Source organism: Lolium perenne, chromosome 6 (assembly GCF_019359855.2).
Source record: "Lolium perenne isolate Kyuss_39 chromosome 6, Kyuss_2.0, whole genome shotgun sequence".
Lineage (NCBI taxonomy): Eukaryota > Viridiplantae > Streptophyta > Magnoliopsida > Poales > Poaceae > Lolium > Lolium perenne.
The window spans coordinates 82,602,231-82,621,397 of record NC_067249.2 but is presented as its reverse complement, the minus strand read 5'-3'; the positions used below and the strand labels follow the sequence as shown (position 1 = coordinate 82,621,397).

The window sequence follows — 19,167 nt, the reverse complement described above, 5'->3', positions numbered from 1 at the left end:
ATTGTCTACGCCAGGACTAGCGGTTGGTCTTCTACAGCGCCATCAATCAGTGTCTGCCGCGTCCCTTTCCTTTTCTAAGGCGGCGGCACCGCCCCGCCACTTCCAATATCACACCCCCACCATTGCCACTTCCCAGAGCACATGCAACGCCCCTTTAGGACAACCATGGAAAAAGGGTGGACATGCGGAAAGCCGAAAAGAGGTCACGAGGAAGGATCATCACTGGGGAAGCCTAAGAAGCCTCACAAACGTGTCCCCATGAGCGTGGATGTGGTGCGGGCGCCCTATAATAACAGTACTTGCATGGGGCGGCACGGCTTCCACCTCCGCGGTGGCTAGCTCCTAAACCATAGAAAGTTGCACATGCTCCTAGTGCCGCGAAGGGACGCGAGCGGCGCCAGGAGATCGCTCGCCACCGGTCACTTTTGCCTTCGGCTGTCCTCACGGACCTAGCGTACATCAACAACTCGCTAGTATCAGATACATTCGGCAATCATTAGTGGGAGCCTCGTCGCCGATCGGGGTTCCTCATCGACGACGAGTTCAACTACGACGCTCCCCGGCAAGCGCAAGTGAAGGTGGTGGAGGAGGAGATGGCGGTCGAGTACGGTGGCCATGCCCTGGGCGAGGAGGAACCTGACAACACCAACGATTTCAGCGCCTACCTCCCTTACTTGGTAGAGAAGGCCAATGAACAGGGCATAGAGGACCAAATCCTTATCATGTTGAAAGGCATGGGCGAGGAGGCATCACAGGAGCCGCCATCGCGCAAGCCTCCTTCTTATGCCGCGACACTCATGTCAGATGGGTTGTTCGAGGAGGAGGCCTCACGCGCCACGGTGGCCGTGAGAGTAGTGTCATGAGCCTGCCCCGCCCTCTCCTCCTTTTCCAACGGCATATCCTCTGCCGTCATGGGTGCCCAACTGGCCTAGGAGCTCATCCTCCGCCATCATCGCCGGTGTACCGTCTGCTAGCGTCGGCACCCAAGTGGGTGTGGGAGCTACCGATGATCATGGACCACACGCAGGATGATGACGACGAGTGGTAGAGTAGGCCTAAGTTTTGGCCAATTAATTTTAATGTTTTTTTCTTTTTATCTATGTAAATTATGTTTCTATCATTAAAATCTACAAAAATAATATTTACCTCGTGCATCTGGGCAGCCCCCGACCTAAATGGACAAGAAAGGTGGTGCAACCAATTTATCATCCACAGCTCATTCTAAAGAAATGAAAACGAATACAAAAAAGTACTTTTGTTGCGTCGGGTCGCTAGGGATGCTCTTGCTGGCTAAGGTTTAAACGATATCAGGCGCCGGCACAAGGTTTAAATAGTCACCGCGGAGAGAAGCTGTGTCCGCCGCCGTGGTCCTCGGTCGGCTCGTGAAAGGGGAGTGCTTGCCTTCAACGACTCAACATGCCGCCAAGTCCTCTCCGCAGATGGTAATTTGACCTGGCAGCCGGCAGGAATTCATGGCGCCGGCCGCGACCTGGACTCCTTCCAGTGCGCTGCGAATGGGCAGACCGCTTGATCTGACGAGGCTCGGGCTGTGGCTACTGCTTTCTACAGAATTTCTACTTCAGTTCACAAGCATAGTTATCGGTTTTGTCGCCCCTTGTTGGTTAATTTGCGCGGGGACGATAACAAGGAGCATAGCAGCAAAGCGTTCTCTAGTGGGACGACTAGTGGGTGGGGTGTAATTGCAGTACACTGCCCCTTTCAACATATCACGAATATATAGTATAAATCTTTTGAAATATTTTATATTGTAATTTTCAAACCTAAAAAGTTAACCATATCAGGCATTTTTTTTCCCGTCGGAAAGGGGAACATAGCCTGTCCTTTGCACAAATTAATTCATAGTTGCGCACAATCATTTATTTTGAGTTTCAGAGCAACATAATCCGAATTTACATCTCATGGATCACAAAGCTTATATAGAAAAATTAACAAACAGGACTCGACACCTATGCATAATGCAGTCATCTAGTAAACCGCCGGCTAGCATGACCGAAGATAGCCCGTGCAACCGTCTCTTGATGGCTGCATCCAGAATTTACATGTGCTCGTTACGTCTTCGGAAGAAGGTAGAACCATTTGTGGATCCAATAATTAGCCATACAAATAACCTGCAGTAAAATAGCATTCCCTTTCTTGTTAAAAACAATGTTAATTTAGCGATTACATAATGCCCAAACCAAAGCACATGTCCCAACTCTAATTTGTACATAGTTATTTTATCCATCCTATTAAGCTAACTACCGAACATATTCATAACATTAGCAGGTGGTGATATACAAAAGGTTAAATGAATCGCTCTCCAAATCAGAAGTGCAAAAGAACATCTATAAAACTAAATGATTGCTATACTGATGGGAATCATAAAAAGCACACTTCTTACAACCATTTCAATTACACCTTTCTAGGTTATACTTTTTTTTTAAAAACAACTTTCTTATGAAGGAATCACGTAAAGATCTTAATCTTCAGCGAAACCTTTAGTTCAAATATATTTGCGTATGAAAACCATGTGTCCGTTTAACAAGTATGCATGTAAAGATTTAACTGGAAAACATCATGGTGGAGTAAGCGACCAAATGAACTTGTCTGGTTCATTTGTCCACAAAACCGACATTAGTCTCTCGACTAAAAATAGCAACGCCGTGAAATTTTGAGCAGATAGAACACTTCGAAATTCAATATTCAAAGGATTGACTAATGGTACATCATAAACCATAACACTTTTTTCGGTTTATAACAATATTACAAGGGACGGGATACTGGTAAGTAGAGGTGCATCCCCTAACAATGTGTCTTCCCAAAACCGAGTGGTTTGCTCATTGCCCATTGTAAAAGAACCCTGATACAAGTTACATAAGTTGTAAATTATTGTGAATTTTTAGCAAGCTTTCCATAAATATTTACCAAAAAGATGTATGACCATGATTGCATACGTGCATCTATGAGTTGTTTTCATAATTATTCGAAACTTAAGATATGCAGCTTTGCTATTTGAGTTCGTAAGTTACCCGTGTTCAGATTAGTACTTCTCCAAATAACCAACACTAGTTACTTGTTTGGTTTCTTAAAATTGGTTGCAAGTTTGGATGTTGTTGATTGGTTAATTTGAATTCATTCACTATTTCCCGGTACGGTGCAAGTTGGTCAAGGGTTTTTCAAAATGGGAAGGGGGTGTGACAAAACAAAGGATCTTTACCTAGAGGTTCGAGGGGAATGGAAAATTCATAGACCCTCCGATTCATATTAATTGACTCAATTTTATCTAGATACAAATGTATCTAGTCAACAAACGTGTTGTATCAAGATAAAGTTGAGTCAATTAATTTGAATCGGAGAGAGTATGAAAGTTTGTGCCAAAGAAATCCATAGAAAAATGACTAGGGGATTAACTCAAACAAATCCAACAGTACACATGAGAAAAAAATATAGACCGGCAATGTCGTGCTCACTCAATACCTAATTGAATATTTCAACAAAAGGTTGTTTGGTTGAATAATAGTACTGTTGTGCATATGCATCCACATAAATTCTAGCCAAGGTTGTGATCCCCAGTGGTCAACAAAAGTTCCAACCATAAAGAATGACGAGTTGTGAACTGCAAACACTGTTGTACCATCCGACACACCCAACCAACATGCCAAAGCCAGTAGTACCACTAGTGTACCATACAAAATTCCCGGAAGATTATCCGATTCTACATTTCTTTCTTCCTTGTTTGTTTAATCCTCCACATATGCCAGGTGCTTTATGTAGCACTACCAGACAGATATACTAAGTGGATGATAGTTTCTTGAATTAGAGCCTTAGAAAGCTTACAAAATCCAAATCTAAACATGAAGGATTCATGGAAGCGGGCCAAGAATCAACGACAGCTTGTGCAAGATCCTTGAAGCCTCCACGGGGAAGACAGCAAAATCTCTCTTAATTAAACATCAAAATGTACTCGTGTAGTACAAGGACAAGCGTGAACGTAGAGAGACTTGTGCATGCGGCATGCCTAGGCGCTCTCTCCTGCCGGCCGGGCGACCGCTGGCCGCCTCGCGCTCCCTCCTCTAAGCCAAGGATCTTGATTAAGCGATGCCAGCGGCGACCGGCCGTGGAGAGTGCCCGGCGTACGAGCCGGCGGCGTAGCCGTAGCTGTCCGGCGTGGCGGCGCGGCTCCTCTGCGCGCGCAGCTGGTCGTAGAACCTCCTGATGAACTCGTCAGCCTTCCTGTCCACCTGCTGCTGCTCGCCCGCTGAGTCGCTGTCGCTCGTCGCGAACGGCGAGTCGGTGACGCGCAGCTTCCTGGACGAGTACCGCGGCGCGGGAGACGGCGTGTCGGTGGCCGGCGCCACCGCTAGGAGCGCGTCGTCGCCGTCGTCGTCGAAGAGGCGGCCGCCGTCATTGAGCATCTCGAAGACCTTGGCGACGTCGGCGGCGTCGTAGTTGCCGTAGTACCAGGCGTCCTCGTCGGCGTCGCGGTGGTGGTGGCCGCGGCCCTTGGCGGCGGCGGAGAACGGGGTGTTGCTGCAGCTGAACTCGACCTCGCGGCGGCTGCGCGAGGGCTCGTGCACCGCGAGCGCCGGGTCGAGCGCGCGGCACGAGGAGGAGAAGGACGACCTCGCCGAAGAGATGAGGCCACCGCTGTGGTGGTGGTGGTGCTGGTGGTTGAAGCTGACGAGGCCGCCGAGGGCCTTGCCGGCGATCTTGCCGCGGCGGAGGAGGAGGCTGAGGTCCATGGCCAGCTTGCGGCCGGTCGGCAGCACGCCGCGGCGCAGCATGAAGAGCACGGCGCGCACCACGCGCCACAGCCGCCGCGCCACGCTCTTGGGCCGGGTGGTGGCCATCGCGGCGATGTCCTTGCCGGCCATGTTGGTGGAGGAGGAGAGTGCGACGGACGGAGAGATCGAGGAGTGTGATGTGCTGCACAAGGTGGGGGCTGGCAGGCTGCAGCTCCGCTCACTGTCTAGCTCGCTAGCTCTGGGTGGTTGGAGCAGGGTGGGAGGGCGCCGGTACTTAAAGGAGCTGATGGTAGCGAGCAGTAGTTTTCAGTCGCTGCCGTTGTTTGGGTCCAAAAGGATGAGCGATGGGTCATTATTGGTTGGGGAAGCTTTTTCAGGTTTGAAGACCTTGCTCAGTATACTAGCTTGGATGATTGGCTTGTTTTCTTACTTGAGCTCTTGGTTTTGCAACTTCAGATACAGATTTGAGATTTCCATGCAAATCTACATGTGCACGCAAGACGCAAACAAACATACCAGCAAGTTTCAGTTCAGGATTGCGCACCTGGTTCAAGTATGTCTGTGAAACTACTACATCAAGGACGGAAACAGGTACAACCCCCAGGTTTAAATTGCTGGAAAGGTTTGACGAACAAGGCCTGAAAAATAATCAGAGATGCACGAAGCATATGCTTGTTGTGCTCTACACACATGTCCTAGCGCACAAACATCTACGGCAGATACTTTGTTTGCAACTGAACCTATAGATTCTCAAAACACATTCAGAAATATACTTGTGGATGTACATTATCTGACAAATGCGTCAACATACTGTTTTTTTTTTCTTCGAAAAAGGGCGTTTTATTACTTCAGAGTTTGATGTAATACACCCGGCCTCTGCATAACCAAGATGCACGCAGCCGTTCGCGGATACAACAGAACCAAACAAGTTAGAGTACAGAAAAGAGTTCTTAGAACAGGCGAACAAATCATGGTGAAGGAGCCGCTATTCATAGACTATGCAGCCACCCATGTTGGATAATAAACTCCTTGGCCGTATTCTCTAATCGTGTAGACACCTCCGTAAAGAGGTCGCGGTCCTCCAAGCGCTGAAGCGGCGACCATGAACGGAGCGTAGCGTAGCCGTAGATCGGTAGATTACCTGCATAAGAGAAGAATTAGTGTCATTGAAAACCTTGTCATTTCTACATAGCCAGAGCGACCATATGACGGCTAACGCTCCCACTCTGATAAGACTCCTAAACCAGACCTCAATCCCATTTAGCCAGTTGCCGAAAATGTTTGCAATGCTACGGGGAGGGTATAAGCTAGAACCTATCTGAATGATTGACCATATAGCTTTAGCAAACCGACACTGAAAGAAAAGATGTAGGAAAGACCATTTAACTTTATCATAAGCCTTTTCAAAGTCGATTTTGAGGATGACCCCACTCAACTTTTTGCGATGCATCTCATATATCATCTCATGCAATGTCACCACACGATCGAGGATGTATCGACCTTTCATAAACGCTGTCTAAGTTGGACGCACAACTTGATCGGCTACCGAATTAAGTCTGATAGTAGCAACCTTAGTAAAGATTTTGAAGGAAACATTGAGGAGACAAATAGGCCTAAACTGCTGAATGTGATCCGCATCGTTAACGTTAGGGAGGAGAATGATCTCCCCAAAGTTAATGCAAAAGAGATCTAGTCGCCCAATGTGAAGCTCATGAAACAACTCTAGGAGATCATTTTTAATATTTTTCCCAGAATTTTTGGTACAACTCAGCTGGGAAACCATCAGGTCCCAGTGCCTTGTTGTGCTCCATCTGGAAAACTGATTTCCTAATCTCCTCCTCCGTAAATGGAGCAGAAAGGACAGCGTTCTCCTGAGGGGACACCTGTGGGATATCATCTACTCTGGATTCATCCAGAGATATGTGAGAATCCTCAGGTGCGCCAAACAAGTTCTTATAATAGTAATGTACGATTTTAACTTCTCGTGACCCTCGATCGTGTCATCGTCCTGGACTAGGGAATGAATACGTTTCTTTCTGTGCCTGCCATTAGCGACACTATAAAAGTATCTTGTATTCGAGCCCCTTCCAGTAAAAACTGAGCCTTTGATCGCTGGTACCACTTGAGTTCCTCTTCACATAATAATCCGGCTAACTTTGCATTGTACTGATTTTTTAAATCAAGTTCTTGCGTCGTCAACCGTCTAAATTCCGCAATTGCCTCTAACTCGTCGATTGATGTTGAAAGGCTGAGTTTCTCTTGTTTGAGCAGACCAGCCATATGTCTAGCCCACCCTCCAAGGTATTTCCGCACAGCCCTGAGCTTGCTATTCCACCTTTGAATTGGAGAGCCGGCGACATACTGTTGATCCCATACATTCTTGACCATATCCGAGAACCCCTCTCTATGTAGCCATCCAAGTTCGAATTTGAACGGACGTATAAGAGGAGAAGTTGGGTTCCCGGTGGTTAGAAGTATGGGAGCATGATCCGACAATGATTCAATTCGAGGGAGAGCGCGTACGGAGACAAGAGGAAATTTGGATTCCCAGTCTGAGTCCATTAGCACTCTATCGAGCTTCTCATATGTTGGATCAGGAAGACTATTAGCCTAGGTAAATTGCCTCACAGTCATTGTAATTTCTTTCAAATCCAAACTGTCTATACTGCCCTTACTCTTCTCATGTGGATATCTAAGCAACTTAAAATCCCCTCCTATAATAATAGGGTGTGGATTGTCTTTTGCAAGATTAAACAACTCTCGAAGAAAGACCGGTTTTAGGGCATCCTGGGCCGCCCCATAGACAGACACTAAACTCCAAATGAAATTATCAGATTTATTCCGAATGTGAAGCTTTATATGAAAGTCGCCACCGGAATTATCTAATATTTCCACAGTCGAAGTTCGTATGCCTATGAGTAAACCCCCGGACCGACCTCTGGGTGGTCGCGACACCCAAGCAAAATCTGCACCACCGCTAAGGCGGTTTAGAAAGCTTGTGGAGTAGTGTCGCTTACCGGTCTCAAAGATCGCAATAAAATCTAAAGCATGATTCCGAATGGATTCAGAAATGTGTAAGTGTTTAGCCAAGTCACTAAGACCTATGGTATTCTTAAACATACCATTCATTTGGAAACATGAGAAGATTTTGACACCCTTGCCTTTTTATTAGGCCAAGCGCTTTTCTTAAAAGAAGAGGTTCTAGTTATGATCTTTTGCCGTGAGTTCAAAGCATGAACTAAGCATCGTGTCGTCTAGTCCGACCTCAGATACCTCCCCTACAATATATGAGAGAAGCTGGCCATCCAAAATGGCGTACGCTTCATCGTCATCATCACTTGTATGAGATGTATCCGACTTGCTCTTTGACACAGAAGTAAATTTTATTCTATCATACTCCATGTGTTTCAGTGCATTAGTCGAAACCGAAATTAAATCATGTGAAGAACCCAAAGAAATGCCTAGATTATTCAACTTGGAAGAAATCTGCGCCGTGGAAAAAGATAAAAACGATTTATCACAAGAAGCAATACCTGCGTGGTCGAGGTTTGACGCCGCCTTGCGTCGCATCGCCTTGGCTAAGGAGTCCTCATCCGTAGTCTCCGCGCCATCAGCAGCCACCCCATGTCTCGTGCTCCTACGCGAAGGGGTGACCAACTTGGCACGGCCCGAGGATGCCACCTTAGGGGGAGGAGTGGACGGCGCAGCCCCCCCCCCCCCCCCCCGGTGACGGACTTGGCGAGCATCGAGGGTGGCTGAGTCGTCGAAGGCGTGGCCGCCAAAGGCTTGGTGCGCCCTTGGCCTCCTCTGTCTGGCTGCTGCGTCGTCCACTGAGTAGCAGCCGCCTACGCGCATAGCCCAGGTGACCGTGAGGCCGAGGCATCCGCCTCCGCAAGCGCACGTCGCTCCTCCGTCGCAGCAGCAGCGGCCAGCCGGTACCTCTCCTCCGCAGTCGCTGCAGCATCAGCTGCATGGCGGGTCGTTGCAGCTGCAGCCAAGGTCCCGCCTTGCTGCTTGGGAGCAGCGGCACCAGCCAGAGGCGATGCAGCAGCATCCTGGACCAACCGCATGTCCTCCATCACATCAGCAGCAGCTACATGGCGGCTAGCTAACGCAGCTACCGAGCCCGCGCCATGCATCCTGGGATCCACGGCCGCGGCTGGCGGCAAAGCAGCAACAGGCGGGGACTTGGCAGGCCACGAGAGTGCCGCGGCGGGAGGGACAACAACGGGCAGGCCGGGGTTAGCGGCAGACCCCCCGGCGGACCTCCATTGCCGCGACGAGGAGGAGGCGAAATATGCGAAGAGGCGAGGGAGCGAGGTGCCCCCGAGGATGTCCTGACGATGGTGTGTGATACGTCCAAAACGTATCTACTTTCCCGAACACTTTTGCTATTGTTTTGCCTCTAATTTGTGTATTTTGGATACAACTAACAGGGACTAACGCTGTTTTCAACAGAATTGCCCTGGTGTCTTATTTTTGTGCAGAAAATCAACTTTCAGGAAAATCCCCGGAAATAATTGCAATGGGCCTATTTTCACAGAAGACCTACGGAGCCAGAAGACGAGACGGAGGGGGGCCACGAGGGGCGCACACCACATGGCGGCGCGGTGGGCCCCTGTGCCGCGCCGCCATATGGGGACGCCGCCTCGGCCAGCCCCCGACGCTCCCCTCTGGACTACTTAAAGCCCTTGACCTAAAAACACACAGGGGTTCGACCAATTTGCCAGAAGACATCCAGAACTCCGCCGCCATCGAAAACTCTACTTTAGGGATCAGAAACTCCGTTCTGGTACCCTGCCGGGACGGGGAATTGGAGGAGATCATCGCCATCATCGCCACCGATGCCTCTCCATCAACCATCCATGCTTCCACCATCCATGTGTGAGTAATTCCCCCGCTGTAGGCTGAAGGGGATGGTAGGGATTGGATGAGATTGTTCATGTAATAGCCATAAGATTGTTAGGGCATGGTGCCTAGTATCCGTTGTTGGTACTTTTATGATATTGTTGCAACTTGTTATGCTTAATGCTTGTCACTAGGGCCCGAGTTCCATGATTTCAGATCTGAACATGTTATTGATTCATGATGATATTCATTGTTTTATGATCTTACCTGCAAGTTGTATCCACATATTGCTGTCCGGAACCCGAGGCCCCAAAGTGACAGAAATTTGGACAACCGGAGGGGAAGGCTGTGATATGAGGATCACATGTTTTCACAGAGTGTTAATGCTTTGCTTCGGTACTCTATTAAAAGGAGTACCTTAATTACCAGTAGTTTCCCTAGAGGCCCGGCTGCCACCGGCTGGTAGGACAAAAGATGTTTTGCAAGTTTCTCATTGCGAGCACGTACGACTATGTACGGAACACATGCCTATGGTTATTTAGTACTTGTATACTATTTTATTATTATCTGCAAATGTCTTGTCTTGATTATTACATGAGTTATCTTATCCATGCAGCGCCCGTTCATCCATCCCTTTGCCTACAGTATTTCAATCGTGATGTTTACTATAATCACTACTGCTGTCTTTATTACACTGCTGCTTATATTTCACTACTGCTACTGCTATAAAACTGTTGCTACTGATAAACTCTTGCGAGCAAGTCTGTTTCCAGGTGCAGCTGAATTGACAACTCCGCTGTTAAGGCTTACAAATATTCTTTGGCTCCCCTTGTGTCGAATCAATAAATTGGGTTTTACTTCCCTCGAAGACTGTTGCGATCCCCTATACTTGTGGGTCATCAAGACTATTTTCTGGCGCCGTTGCCGGGGAGCATAGCTTTGTTTGCAAGTTCACCTGAATTGATATTGTTCGCTGCAAATTCTCCATCATGGGTAAACCTCGCGATACTAAAGTCGCCATATTACCATCCACTACAAGAAAAGGTACAACTCTGAGTACCTCTGCTGCTCTTGATTCACCATCTGTGATAAGTCAACTTATTTCACCACCACAAGCTTCACATGTTGGTACTTCTGCTGAATCTGAAAATTCCTCTTATAATCTTGATGATGCTTCTACTGTTCTTGATGATAATGGTCCATTAGGTCCTTTTCTAGATGCTACAATTGCTAGGTCTAGACAAATTGAAAATACTAAAATTCCTAATGAAAATATTGTTACACATGTTAATTCACCTGAGTCTGTTGAACACTCTAGTGATGATCTTGATGAAGATTATGTGGAACTTGATGATGATTTTATTGATAAATGTAATGCTACTACTAGTGTAAGTAACATTAAAAAGCTTCTTGCACAACATGCTATTAGATATAAACTGTCTCCTGATCCTAAATTTGCCACATCTCCTATAAACATTAAGGATAAGGATTATGATTTTTCTCTTGATTTATCTCATATATCTATTGTTGAGAAAACACCTTTTTGTGGTACTGAAAAAGAAAGTGTTGTAGAGCACATGAATGAGCTTTCTACTTTGAGTAGCTTGTTTTCTGATGATATCAAGAAGCGTACTTATTTTGTTGCTAAATTTTTTCCTTTCTCATTAAAGGATGATGCTAAAACTTGGTATAATAGTTTGCCTCCTCATTCTATTGATAGTCCAAGTGGTTTGCTTGATGTTTTCTTTCGAGAATATTTTCCTGCTAGTGCTCAGCATATTGCTTTGAAGAAAATTTATAGTTTTGACCAGGAAGATGGAGAGAGATTACCAGAAGCTTGGGCAAGGTTTTGTTCTCTTCTTAGAGCCCGGCCTGGACATGATTTGGAAAAGCATGACTTACTTGATATATTTTATAGTGGACTAACCATTGAGTCTAGGGCATACCTGGATAGTTGTGCTGGTTGTGTTTTCAAGAAAAGAACTCCAGACGAAGCTGAAGAATTAATGGCTAGAATAAGCCGAAATCATGATGATTGGACTACACCTGAACCAACCCCAACACCAATATTGAAGAAGAGGGGTATGATTAAATTAAGTGATGAAGATATGAGAGAAGCCAAGAAATCTCTTAAAGAGAAAGGTATTAAATCTGAAGACGTGAAGAATTTACCTCCCATAGAAGATTTATGTAAGATAACTCCGCTTTCATCCACAATTGAGGTACATTCTCTTCAACGCTTTGATAAAGGAGACATCCCTTACTCAAAACCTCCTGATCAATGTTTAGATGAATTTGATAATTATATTGTTAAGCAAGACAACTTTAATATGAGAGTAGAATCATTTAATGGAAAATTCTCAAGCTATTAGTAAATTGCATGATATTGTGGAGAGAACCTCCAATGATGTTAAGATGCTTGTTAAACATTTTCATATGATTCAAACTCAAATTGATCAACTCACTAAAGTGCAAAATGACTTGTTGAAAAATAATTCTAAAGAAAAACATACTTATGAAGTAACAACTAGAGGTGGTGTTTCTACTCAGGGTCCTCTATATCCTGAGGGGCATCCCAAAAGAGTTGAACAAGATTCTCAACAAACTAAAGAAACTAGTGCTCCTTCTAAGAAAAAGAAGAAGAAACATAAAACTCTTGTAGAATCTTCTGAACCTGTTAATTATCCTAATAGTATTTCTATTTTTGATGCTGAAACTGAAAGTGGTAATGAACATGATAAATATAATGATAAGAATGATGCTTCTGATAAAGAAGAGGTTGAAGATGAACCTGAAAAGCATGCTAAAATAAAAAGTACACTAAAGAAGATTTCATTGCTAAGAAACATGGTAATGAAAGAGAATCTTGGGTTCAAAAGCAAATGCCTTTTCCTGTTAAGAAACTAAAATCAAAGGAGGAAGAACACTATAATAAATTTTGTGATTGGATGAAACCTTTGTTCTTGCAAATTGATGAGGACATCCCATCTCTTGATACAACCGCTGTACCTACAGCCACACAAATGCAAGGACCAATCACTCGAGCTCGTGCCAAACAACTTAACTATCAGGTACTTTCGTTTCTTGGAACTATTCCTCACATACATGAGAATATGATGCTGCCTAAATCAGATATGTTTGTTACTCTTAGGAATGATGGACCAAGCATGGATGAGGAGGACAAGCATTGGAGCATGATCACACATGGAGGAGATGGTAGCAAGCGTTTGCGGATTGAAGATGACGCCGCAAGTGGAGATTTCAGAACTTTGAAGCCACCATAAGAAGAGATGAAGACATGGACGAAATATAGAGTTTCCCACTTCATAATTTCGTCCATAGCATGTTATGGTGCTGCGTCACCTTTAGTTTTGGGCCAGGCCCATGTCATTTTCGCAGGAATTAAGTCAGCCACCTTTTAGAGTCCGTATTGAAGGGGGAAAGGCCTTCTAGGGTTTGGTTCGACCACCATACGTATGGTTGGCCGAAACCCCACCTTTTCCTCCTTTAAATACCCCCATAGCCGTCACGTTTAGACTCAGATTTTGATTAGATTAAAAGTTAGCCAATTGTTGCAACTTCGTGTACTTCTTTTGAGGCCAACGCCCAGAACAAGACCGACTATTCGGAATCCCACCTTTTCAATAAAGCTTTCATCTATATCCGCAATATTCTGATTGCAATATTAGTTCTTACTTGTTCTCGATTTCAGGTAGGAATTAAGACCCTCGCTGGTCAGGCTGATCGTGCTCCCGCAAGATCAGTAACTCCCGGAGATTGTCCTAGCGATTGCATTGGCGCACGAGCTTTGCACGTGTAGTCGGATCGTCAAGCACGAACTCCACCAACAAATCGAATTATCCCCATCTCATCGAAAGATCGGACACCTTTCCCCTATCAAGTGGTATCAGATTTCAGGTTGCTCGGTGAGAATTTACTGTTTTCGTAGTGTAGATTGCATCTGCCATCATACCCATAAACCACAAAAAAGCCAAAACAAAAAAATATACAGTTAGGGTTTAGATCATATCGTCCCATAAACCCCCTGCCACGCCTTGCATTGTCTTTTCAGTTTTGCATAGTTGAATTTGTGTCTGCATCTTCGTGTCGAGTTGCTGGTCTTAGCGTCTAGTTCCTTTAGAGTTTCGAGTTCTGGTCATATTAGTCACGCCGCCGCCGCCCACTCGCACCATACGCAGATCACCGCCATATACACCCACCATATACTTCCGCCACCCCCATATACACCCACCAGATTGTTTCCGCCACAGACATATACATCTGCCATATACCCTGTATCCTACCGCGACACGGATTCGTGATGTTTCTCTGCCGCGACAGAGCCCGTGTAGAATTAGGTTTTATTGTTTTTCCTACTTAGCTGTTACCTTCTAACATCATCTTGCGCTGCAGAAAAATTTCCGTGAGTTAAGTTTCGGCCGCCAGTAAAGAATTGGAAGGAGAGCAAAAAAAAAAAAAAAGAGTCTGGAAACGCTTCCGAAAAAATTTTCTGGCTACTTTGGTTTTTCACTTTCGCGATCACTTTTCGCCACTGGCCGTTATAGCGACATTTTTTTGGCGCCAGCGCGCTTTCCGGAGCACTCCCGAAATTTCGACAAAAATTTTCTGAGGCTATACTGTTTTTAGACCTTGGGGATCAGTTTGAGACACTTGCCATCATAGTGATTTTTCGCACCTTGCGTCGCCACCTCATCGCCACCTCATCGCTGCTAGTTGCTTGTGTGCCGCGCCGTGACCTCGCTAGTGTTCTAGGCTCGCGTCTCTAGTACGGTCTAGCCTAGGACCAGCACAGTACCGTCGTTGAGCATACTTTCAATATTGCATTGCTGTTTTGACAATTGCTGTTTTGCTACCATATATAAGCCATCCTACAGCTCCACATATTGTCTCCACGTGCTTTGTGTCGACACCTGGTAATCGCTTTGGCAATCTTTGGAGACGCTGATCCTTGCTGGTTGTTACATCGCCTTCCTCCTGTTTGGTAAGAACTTGTAAGAGCTTTGTATTTTGCTTGCCGAATTGCGCGTGAACCACCATATTCCGTAGTTTTGTAGGCATATACATTTGTGCTTTTGTCTGTCCTAACCATGTCAGGACCAGTTGATCCGACCGCTGTTGACCCGGCCAAGATGACGCCTGAGCAGTTACATGCTCACTTCACCCACCTTTTGGGCGGGCATGCACGCGACACCGATGCGCGCATTGGTGACGTGGATGCCAAACTCACCGACGCGCTGGACAAGCTGGATGGCCTCGAGGCAACTTTCAACTCCAAGCTCGACGCCAAGTTCCAGGAGCTTCTGACTCGGTTACCGCCGCCTCGCGCCAACGTGCAACGCCGCGCACGCCGCGTTCCTCGTGCGGACAATCCTGCGGGTACCGCTCCTGCTGCAGCAGCCGCACATGACGCGCCTTCTGATGAAGGCTAAGAAGATTATGAAGGGGACGCAGACGAGCTGGTAGATGAGAACGTACTGGACGGCGAAGAAGTCCAACAACCTGCACCTGGTCGTCCACGGCAGCTGAACCGCAATGCTCGACCACCTCCACGTCCGGTACGTAATGATGATGATCATGTTGCTAAACTGAAACTGAATATTCCGCCATTTGAGGGTAAATATAATCTGGATGCATATCTTACATGGGAATTGGAAGTAGAACAACGCTTTGCATGTTTAAAATACCCTGATCACTTGCGTGTTAGTGCTGCTACTTGTGAGTTCACAGATTTTGCATCTATTTGGTGGTCTGAATATTGTAGAACACATGCAGCAAATATTCCTGCTACCTGGGTTGGGTTAAAACTTGCTATGCGTACTCGTTTTGTTCCTCCACATTATCAACGTGATTTGCTAAAAAAATTGTCTCGCTTAGAACAAGGGAAAAATTCTGTAGAAGACTATTATCAAGAATTGCAAACTGGCATGATTCGCTGTGGTATTGTAGAGGATAATGAGGCTATGCTTGCACGTTTCTTTGGTGGGTTGAATAAAGAGATTCAGCATATTTTAGATTATAAGGAGTACAACACTATTACTCGCTTGTTTCATCTTGCTTGCAAAGCTGAACGTGAAGTGCAGGATCGCCAACCCCCATGGAGAAGAGCTAATGTTTCTGCAGGTCGTACATCGTCATGGTCTCCGCGACAATCAGCGCCACAATGTCGTGGTACTGCACCAGCACCTACTACCTCCAAGTACACCGCGCCTGCATCACGAGCACCTCCTGCCACTACACCAACACCATCGGCTGGTCCTCCTCGGAGTTCATCTTCCATGGCCTCCACGGGGAAGACGCGCGACATTCAATGTCGCAAATGCTTGGGATTTGGTCACATCGAGCGAGAATGCAGAACCAAGCGTGTGATGTTGGTGCGAGAAGATGGAGAATATGATTCTGCAAGTGACTTTGATGAAGATACATTGGCCCTTATTGCTGCACGTGATGGTGCCAACTCTGATTCTGAGAGAGAGATGGAGGTAATGGAAGCTGACACTGCTGATCAGTACAGGAGCTTAGTTGCACAGCGTGTGTTGAGCGTGCAATTGAGCAAAGCTGAGCATGATCAACGCCACAATCTGTTCCAAACAAGAGGCGTTGTAAAAGAGCGAGCTATAAGGATCATCATTGATGGAGGGAGCTGCAATAATCTGGCTAGCGTTGATATGGTGGAGAAGCTTTCTCTCCCTACAAGACAGCGCACACATCCATACTACATTCAATGGTTTGAGAGCTCTCGGAAGCTCAAGGTAACAAGAACTACACATGTGCATTTTACTATTGGTACATATTCTGATTTTGTGGATTGTGATGTTGTACCTATGCAAGCTTGTTCTTTGTTACTTGGTAGACCTTGGCAATTTGATAGAGAATCTGTTCATAATGGTAAAACTAATCAGTATTCTCTTATGCATGATGGAAAGAAAATTGGTCTCAAACCTATGACTCCTGAACAAATACTAAAAGATGATCTTGCTAGAGCTAGTAGAGTAAAAAACGAGGAGAAACTTAAGAGTGAGAATCAGATTGTTGCTGCAGATTTTGTTCCACATAAGACTAATACTAAATCTGATTCGAACCATGCTACTGAAATTCGTTTGAAAAATCCTTGTTTGCTTGCTAGCAAATCTGATATTGCTGAACTTGATATGGACACTACTCAATGCTATGCTATCATTTGCAAAGAAGTTCTGTTTTCATTTGAGGATATGCCTCCTTCTTTTCCACCTGCGGTTGCTAACCTTTTGCAGGAATTCATTGATGTGTTCCCACAAGATGTTCCCCCAGGACTACCACCTATCCGTGGCATAGAACACCAGATTGACTTGATTCCAGGAGCGTCGCTGCCCAACCGTGCACCATATCGTACCAATCCTGAAGAGACGAAAGAGATTCAGCGACAAATTCAGGTTCTCCAAGATAAAGGTTACATTCGTGAGTCTCTTAGCCCATGTGCTGTTCCTATTATCTTGGTACCTAAGAAGGATGGTTCTTCACGCATGTGTACAGATTGTAGAACTATTAATAATATTACCATTCGATACCGTCATCCAATACCTCGTTTAGATGATATGCTTGATGAATTGAGTGGTTCTGTTATGTTCTCTAAAGTTGATTTGCGTAGTGGTTACCACCAGATTCGTATGAAATTAGGAGATGAATGGAAAACAGCGTTTAAAACTAAGTTCGGCTTATATGAGTGGTTAGTAATGCCCTTTGGTTTAACTAATGCACCTAGTACTTTCATGAGACTGATGAACGAAGTTTTACGTGCTTTTATTGGACGTTTTGTGGTGGTATACTTTGATGATATTCTGATTTATAGAAAATCTTTGGAGGAACATTTGGATCATTTACGTGCTGTTTTCACTGCGTTACGTGATGCACGTTTGTATGGTAATCTTGAGAAGTGCACCTTTTGCACCAATCGAGTTGCGTTTCTTGGCTATGTTGTTACTGCGCAGGGAATTGAAGTTGATCCAGCCAAGATTGAGGCAATTGAGAGTTGGCCGCAGCCAAAGACGGTCACACAAGTGAGGAGTTTTCTTGGCCTCGCTGGCTTCTATAGGCGCTTTGTGAAAGATTTTGGCTCCATTGCTGCGCCGCTGAATGAGCTTATAAAGAAAGATGTGCCCTTTGTGTGGGGCGATGCACAACAAGACGCCTTCATGATTCTGAAAGATAAGTTAACACATGCTCCATTACTCCAACTTCCTGATTTCAATAAGACTTTTGAGCTTGAATGTGATGCTAGTGGAATTGGTTTGGGAGGTGTGTTATTACAAGAGGGCAAACCTGTTGCATATTTTAGTGAAAAATTGAGTGGGCCTAGTCTGAACTATTCTACTTATGATAAAGAATTATATGCGCTGGTTCGGACATTAGAAACTTGGCAACATTATTTATGGCCTAAAGAATTTGTTATACATTCTGATCATGAATCTTTGAAGCATATTCGTAGTCAAGCTAAGTTGAATCGTCGCCATGCAAAGTGGGTTGAGTTTATAGAGTCTTTTCCTTATGTTATCAAACACAAAAAGGGTAAAGATAATGTTATTGCTGATGCTTTGTCGCGCCGTTATACTATGCTATCTCAACTTGACTTCAAGATTTTTGGATTAGAAACCATAAAGGACCAATACTTGCTTGATGCTGATTTTAAAGATGTGTTGCTGAATTGTAAAGATGGTAGAACATGGAACAAATTCGTCCTCAATGATGGATTTGTGTTCCGTGCTAACAAGCTAAGCATCCCATAAGGTTCCGTTCTACTTTTGTTGTTACAGGAGGCGCATGGAGGAGGATTGATGGGTCACTTCGGTGTGAAGAAGACGGAGGATGTACTTGCTGCACACTTCTTTTGGCCACGTATGCGTCGAGATGTTGAGAGATTTGTGGCACGCTGCACTACATGTCAAAAAGCTAAGTCTCGACTTAATCCACATGGTTTATATATGCCTCTTCCTGTTCCTAGTGTACCGTGGGAGGATATTTCTATGGATTTCGTTTTGGGTTTGCCTCGTACACAGAAGGGGAGGGATAGTATCTTTGTTGTTGTGGATAGGTTTTCTAAGATGGCACACTTTATTCCATGTCACAAAACTGATGATGCTACACATGTTGCTGATTTGTTCTTTCGCGAAATTGTGCGTTTACATGGTGTGCCAAATACTATTGTTTCTGATCGTGATACTAAATTTCTTAGCCACTTTTGGAGATGTTTATGGGCTAAGTTGGGGACTAAATTGCTGTTTAGTACTACATGTCATCCCCAAACTGATGGACAAACTGAAGTAGTAAATAGAACTTTGTCTACTATGCTGCGGGCTGTTTTGAAAAAGAACTTAAAATTGTGGGAAGAATGTTTACCTCATGTTGAATTTGCTTACAATCGTTCGCTGCATTCTACCACTAAGATGTGCCCATTTGAGATTGTTTATGGTTTTGTACCACGTGCACCTATTGATTTGTTGCCTTTACCATCTTCTGTACAAAATAATTTGGATGCTACAGACCGTGCTGAATTGATACTAAAATTGCATGAGACTACTAA

At 45.2% G+C, this 19,167-nt stretch overlaps 1 protein-coding gene across 1 annotated transcript; it reads right to left on the bottom strand.

Annotated features, from left to right (window-relative positions):
• Positions 1 to 3,793: 3,793 nt before the first annotated feature.
• Positions 3,794 to 4,985, bottom strand: LOC127307846 (uncharacterized). The gene has a single exon (XM_051338626.2). It carries the CDS (start codon positions 4,872 to 4,874, stop codon positions 4,092 to 4,094), a length of 783 nt encoding a protein of 260 aa, XP_051194586.1. The 5' UTR covers positions 4,875 to 4,985; the 3' UTR covers positions 3,794 to 4,091.
• Between the last annotated feature and the right edge of the window lie 14,182 nt (positions 4,986 to 19,167).

Bases quoted from the DNA above. Each gene is read 5' to 3' on its own strand.
- LOC127307846 (XM_051338626.2), bottom strand. From the start codon at position 4,874: ATGGCCGGCAAGGACATCGCCGCGATGGCCACCACCCGGCCCAAGAGC.